General features: G+C 36.8%; 1 protein-coding gene across 1 annotated transcript; it reads right to left on the bottom strand.

The window, feature by feature from the left end:
- Window positions 1–792: 792 nt before the first annotated feature.
- Window positions 793–6,569, bottom strand: LOC142351718 (uncharacterized). Its single transcript, XM_075403863.1, has 2 exons — window positions 6,189–6,569; window positions 793–930 (listed from the first exon to the last, which is right to left on the bottom strand). Exons 1-2 carry the CDS (start codon window positions 6,567–6,569, stop codon window positions 793–795), a joined length of 519 nt encoding a protein of 172 aa, XP_075259978.1.
- Window positions 6,570–6,876: the final 307 nt, after the last annotated feature.

The following is a 6,876-nucleotide window of genomic DNA, read 5'->3' as shown; positions in this document are numbered from 1 at the left end:
ATCAAAACAAAAAACAATAGATCCTACACCATTTGAGGCACATTTTGGTAGAAAATGCAATACACCAATTTCAAACATCACCACTAAATCGAAAAATAAAAACTTACATTTAAAAAAAAATAATTCAACATTATTTAGATGAAGATACAATTCCTGGCGGATCCTATCTGACAGAAGAGCAGTGAGCAGACACGGCCTTATGTTCCGCAACTGAAATCGAAAAAGAAATTATAGCAGCGAACAATCGAGCACAAAAAAAACAAGAAAAAATGAAGGATGGCGAATCGCGGCTCATATGTTTGGAAGGGCTAGCACGACCAATTCCGTGTGGCAAACCTAGTGATCAGGTAAAAATTGCGCTCAAAATCCATTCAATCCAGCGCCAGAAAAAGAAATTAGACGGTGTGTATGAAGTTCTCTCTCCTGGCAGTACAGTTGTGAAGATAAGTCCGACTACAAGCGTTATCAAAGAACCAAATCGACAAAAAGTGCGCGTAAAAAACTCTGACCTTGCGAAATTTGGAACTGAAAACGAGCGAGATGCGGAGTTGGGCCAATATATTGAACGTAGACCCAAGAAAATTGCCGAAAGAAGCTCGGACAAAAATTACAAACCATAGGAGAGATCTTATCCAAAAAGACTTAGGATGTAAGAAAATTAAGCGAAATAAAAGACCAGCTGACGATGTCAGTGTTATCTCATCGGGTAGATCTTGCATTTCAACGACGAGTAATGTGGCACAAGCACTAACATGAGGATTTCAAAGCGAAACCTAAAGCATAATAGTGCCTTTACAAACCGACCGGATATAACACAAATCTTTCACTTAAGCCCGCCTGTGCCACTTGCAGCGCCACCGAACAATCCCAGTACAGCTGGACCATCCGCGTCACAAGTGGCTTCACCACAACAGCCAACACCGATATTGCCTAAAGAACGGAAACGAAAAAGACAAATGACGATTAGCGATACATCGAACTCGGATACGTCATCAGTACGGACGAGCAAAAGGACTTTAAAGAAACAGAAAAGCTCTACAACATCAATTGTTGAGAAAATACAAAATACGGAGGGATATTCGGCTAATATTCTCGAATCGGAAACAACATTTATTGGGGAAGTGTTGCCACGGAACCCCAATGAGAGGTCGACCACTGACCCTAACCCGGACCTACTGAGAGATATGGCGGTCTTAGAAGCTGAAACTCAAAAACAATCTCACTCAGATGAAAACTCAAAAACTATTTGTACTCTATGTTTTATTTAATATTTAATATTCTATTATGTATATTACCGGTGAATAAGTATTAATTTTCTAATTTTAACTACTAATTTTTTCTCCAACAGGGGAACGTCATACGGGATGGATATTGTCCTCAGAATACCCAACACTATTAAGTTCATGTTTTCCATTTGAAGGGCAGGTGCTTTAATTTAGTTAGTTAATTTTAGTTCATCATAGTTTTAACCCACTTTAATGTCTGTTCATACTTCAGACAGGAAAATGTCTGTTAACACTGTAAACATTTTGTTAAGTCCTTCCTGTTTCGTGATTAACTCGTGAAAAAAAAGTTATATCCTTTTCAATTTCAATTTCTTAATTTCATTTGTCATTCTCCAATTTGCATCGCTATAATTCAGTTTTAATTTAACTTTAGCAAATCGCTTTTCAAATACTCCTGCTCAATTGATATTGAGCCATTCGCACCGCGAATAACGGATTCCATGTTGAGGATTCAAATAGCCTAAAGATAATTGGCAAACGCGACGCAATTGCTCTAGCTCAGTGGTTTGATAAGCATTCGCTACTGGATTGACTAATACAATAGTAATTGAGTACAACACAGCTCGATAAAGCTAGTAATTAAATTATTTGCGATAGAGTTTAGTTTCGAACGTATTCTCTCCGCTCAATAAAGCAAGTAGCTCTAGTTGAGATAAACTTTAATTTCAGAAATTTCGCCATCACCCAGCTGCATTAAGGTATCATTTTGAATTGAGTTTTTGTTAATTTAATAAACATACTGTCGTTTGCTGTCTATTTTGCTGTCATTTTTAGATAAAAAATATTTTAATTTAAAAAAAAGCCCTCCAGCCTCTATTAGCCATCAAATTTAACTGAGATAACATACAATTTCATCAATATCCCCAGCTCATTTAAGCTATGGTTTGGGTTGACGAATAGTCTTGTATGTATGTATGTGTGTGTGTGTGTGTGTGTGTGTGTGAACAAGGCTGGCAAAGGCGACTACAATCTTCTGGCTCTTAAATTGCTTTGGTTAGTGGACCATGGAGTAATAAGTAAAATGAACATCAGTGATTATAGAGTCGTTGTCGAGCAAGATTTAGACAATTTTCTAGCCAATTTGTTTTTGAGAATAGACTGTAAGTCGACGTAACACCCCGATTGCTTAAACTATGATTGAGCCCAAATTTAACAACCTCTCCACAAACATCCGCAAAAAGGAGTGCATTGTTATTCTTTTGTGAAGATTTTGAATTCCAAAGGAAAATAGAAAAAAATATCAGTCAAGGGAAGCTTTGATTATTCAATAAAACTTTCAAAATATTAAATTATATACAACGCAAAAACAGTTAAAACCATTGAACTCTACAATTAAACCAATTATTTTAACCCAATGCTTTTTAATGTCTCGTACCATTCACGCATCGTTTACCTAAATGCTGCTTGTATACATACATGCTGTCTGTAAGAACAAAGCAACACTTAAAATTACATGCTGAAAATTGTGGAACTGACACATTTTCATTCGCGAATACTCTTGACAAAATCGTATTCACTTTCAACAACATAGGTGTCTTATTTCCATGTTTGGCTCAATTAAATTCTACGTTTGAAAACATAAGTGAATTCTGAGAAGTGGGTACACGTTTCGGTAACTCGATTCCAGGAAACGCCAAATTTATTGAAATTTGCAGAACATTAGTTACGTAATATTGATTCCCGAATGGAACTAAAAAATAAACACACGTTTTCTTTTGTTTCCTGGTATTTCTTGGCTATTTACACGTAGAAATGAGCATTTTTTGGTGAGTTATATGCAAAAGTTAACAGATTTATTTCATTCACTTAAGTTTGTTTCTGCTCTATTTTTGAAATGTTGAATAATGTGCTTGTTGGGAAAAAGAATAACCACTAATAATTAACTTTCTCTTTTAAAGGTGTAACACCATTCTTTCGGATATTCAATTCATTCTAACCATATAATAACCAGAGTGTTTTAACATCGACAAAGCAACGTTCAACTAGCAGATGAATGTCTCCCCTTCCGGAAGATGAAGTGCAGTGGAAGCTAGTGGTACAACTTTTACCATAGCCTACTCTACCGCCACAATCAAGTATAAACCAATAATTTTCAGAGAAGCTAATGGAAGAACAACCTACACATTTTCTCGGAAGGTGAAAATTGTTGAAATTAATGGCTATCAAAGCTTAAAATTTGGTTATCATTCAACATTGATGTATCTGGACATTTCTATAGAGGAAGAATTTCATGAAATTATTAGGAATCTCAATTTAACGTATATTTTTCTGTCAAACTGGATAAGTATAGACATTTTTATGGTAGGTCTAATTTCTTAAGTTAATGAAATTCTAGGCGAATCAACGGGATAAGAATTAAATTGATGGACAATCATTATTGAAACTATATGATTTTCCATTATAAGATAGGTTAAACTGGTTCTTTTTTGGAATCGGACTCTTTGAATTTAATGAAGATCTCTAGTTAAAATTGGATTTTCAATTATACGTGATGTATCCGGCCATTTTTTTTCTTCGGAAGCGAATTTTATGAAACTATCAGAGTTTTTATATTAAACATTGAGTTTCCCGTCAAATTGGATCAGTTTGAGCTCTTTATAAACGGAAAATTTATGCAACTTCTGGACATTTTAATCAATTAATTTGAAATAAGATATTTCTATTTTATAAATTTTCCCTGCCAGCTCGATAGAGCTAGTAATTAAATTATTTGAGATAGAGTTTAGTTTCGAACGTATTCTCTCAGCTCTATAAAGCAAGTAACTCTAGTTGAGATAAACTTAAATTTCATAAATATCGCCATCACCCAGCTGCATTAAGGTATCATTTTCAATTGAGTTTTTGTTTATTTAATAAATATACCCAGAGCTCTATTATACTGTCATTTTTAGACAAAAATATTTTAATTTAAAAAAAAGCCCTCCAGCCTCTATTAGCCATCAAAGTTAACCGAGATAACATACAATTTCATCAATATCCCCAGCTCAATTAAGCTATGGTTTGGGTGGACGAATAGTCTTGTATGTGTGTGTGTGTGTGTGTGTGTGTGTGTGTGTGTGTGTGTGTGTGTGTGTGTGTGTATGTGTGAACAAGGCTGGCAAAATCGACTACAATCTTCTGGTTCTTAAATTGCTCTGGTTAGTGGACCATGAGGTAATAAGTAAATTGAACATCAGTGATTATGGAGTCGTTGTCGAGCAAGATTTAGACAATTTTCTCGCCAATTTCTTTTGAGAATAGACTGTAAGTCGACGTAAAACCCCGATTGCTTAAACTATGATTGAGCCCAAATTTAACAACCTCTCCACAAACATCCGCAAAAAGGAGTGCATTGTTATTCTTTTTTGAAGATTTTGAATTCCAAAGGAAAAAAGAAAAAAATATCAGTCAAGGGAAGCTTTGATTATTCAATAAAACTTTCGAAATATTAAATTACATACAACGCAAAAACAGTTAAAACCATTGAACAACTACAATTAAACTAATTATTTTAATCCAATGCTTTTTAATGTCTCGTACTATTCACGCATCGTTTACTTAAGTGCTGCTTGCATACATATATGCTGTCTGTAAGAACAAAGCAACACATTTTCATTCGACACGTTTTCATTCGCAAATACTCTTGATAAACTCGTATTCACTTTCAACAACATAGGTGTCTGATTTCCAGAACGCCAACTTCATTAAAATTTGCCGAACATTGGCCACGTAATATTGATTCCCGAATGGAGCTGTGCTGTAAAATAAACACACGCTTTCCTTTGTTTCTTGGTAAATCTTGGCTATTTACATGTAGAAATGAGCTTTTTTTTATTAGTTTTATGCAAAAGTTAACAGAATTATTTCATTTAATTAAGTTTGTTTCTGCTCATTTTTTGAAATGTTGAATTATGTGCTTGTTAGGAAAAAGAATAACCACTAATATTTTACTTTCTCTATTAAAGGTGTAAACTATTCACTATTAAACCATTCTTTTGGATATTCAATTATTTCTAACCATATAATAAGCAAAGTGTTATGACATCGACAAAGCAACGTTCAACGTATACGCATTGGCGCGATCAAGACAACGAGTGATTTTGATGCTCATTTGGCCGGTATTTTGTCTGATAACGAATCAGTTCAATGCCAGTCATCAATTTGTACCAATGAATCCGAAAACCCGAAAATTATTTAGCCGAATCATGTCTTAATTGGTAGTTATTATGATTAGCTTTACTTGAAATTAATTTATTTGCACTTTTTCCGAGCTTTGCAAGCAAATTGGAACGATTTCTGTGCGTATTGAATTACACGATTCTGATTGGCTAATAAACGGACGCATTTTGATTTACTATTCGCTTCACTCAGTAACATCCTCCGACCCAGAAGAAGATGTTGGGAGAATCAGCGCTAATTCTTCAAGCGGGCGGACGAGCGATCCGGTGGACGTGCGCAATACGGCGAAGCGTGCGACGCTGTCTGAACCGTAACGTAGTTCAGTGTTCCGAGCAGTAAAGTAGTAACCCCTTGGGTAGGTCTCTACAACTTCCCACACCAAGTCACCTGCCATTTAGGTGTTGCTCGGCCGGCGTTTGCCATTTAGAACTTTGGTTCAGTGTCGGGACGTACTCTTTGATCCAATGAGACCAAATAGCGTTAGCGTACAACTGTGCGCGGGCGTAACGCTTAGGGTGATCAAACTCATCTACGCAAATGACGGAAGGAAGACTACTTGCTTGATTATCGAGGAGAAAATGATTAGGTGTTATTAATGGGCCTAGATCGGACGGATCGGCGCTTACGGGCGTTAACGGACGTGAATTAAGTGCATTACGATCAGACAAAAAGGGTACTTAAAACCTCATCTGTGAGGCGACGTGTTCCAAGGATTATGCAAAGTACGCGCTTGAAACTACCTACTAGTCTTTCCCAGATGCCACCGTGGTGTGGCGCGCTGGGCGAGTTGAACTTCCAATTAATGCCTTTATGGGCAAGTTCAACGGCGATGTTGATGGTGTTCCACTTTTCGATGATCTTGCGTAGTTCTTTTTTCCGCAAAATAATGGCCGGTGTACCCCGACGGGCAACAAACTGCTCTACTCCCATTACACACGAACTGGCGTCCGTGGACGAAACAATTTCAGCATGAACGACACAAGTAGTTAAGCATGTGAAGAGGAAACCCCACCTCTTCTTGGTAGTTCTACGCACAGCAATGTAAAATGGGCCTAAGTAGTCGACCTCGGTTTTCGTGAAGGGAGGAGACTGGTATGCGAGTCTTTCTACTGGCAGGTCAGCCATGATGGGTTGAATGGTGGCAGCGCGGAACATTTGGCACGTAACTTAGTTAGATTTAATGGAACGTAGTGAGGAACGCAATTTAAGGATGGTATAACGTTCTTGTATTTAATTCCGCGGGTATTCAATACCTTGATGATGACGTTTAACGTGGGGGTGCCTAGGGAACAACTTAACAAATGCATGGCGTGCGTCAAGAACGATAGGGTTTTCTACACCAAAGTCAACTCGACCAACCAATGATGCATTGGTTTCATCAATTTCCGTAGTTACTATACCAAATTTGATGTTTTTAACTACTTTGGTGCTT

The sequence above is a fragment of the Convolutriloba macropyga genome, chromosome 13 (assembly GCF_964194025.1).
Source record: "Convolutriloba macropyga chromosome 13, txConMacr16.3, whole genome shotgun sequence".
NCBI classification, from domain to species: Eukaryota; Metazoa; Xenacoelomorpha; order Acoela; family Convolutidae; genus Convolutriloba; species Convolutriloba macropyga.
The sequence above is the reverse complement of the archived record's forward strand: the minus strand, read 5'-3'. Positions and strand labels throughout refer to the sequence as shown.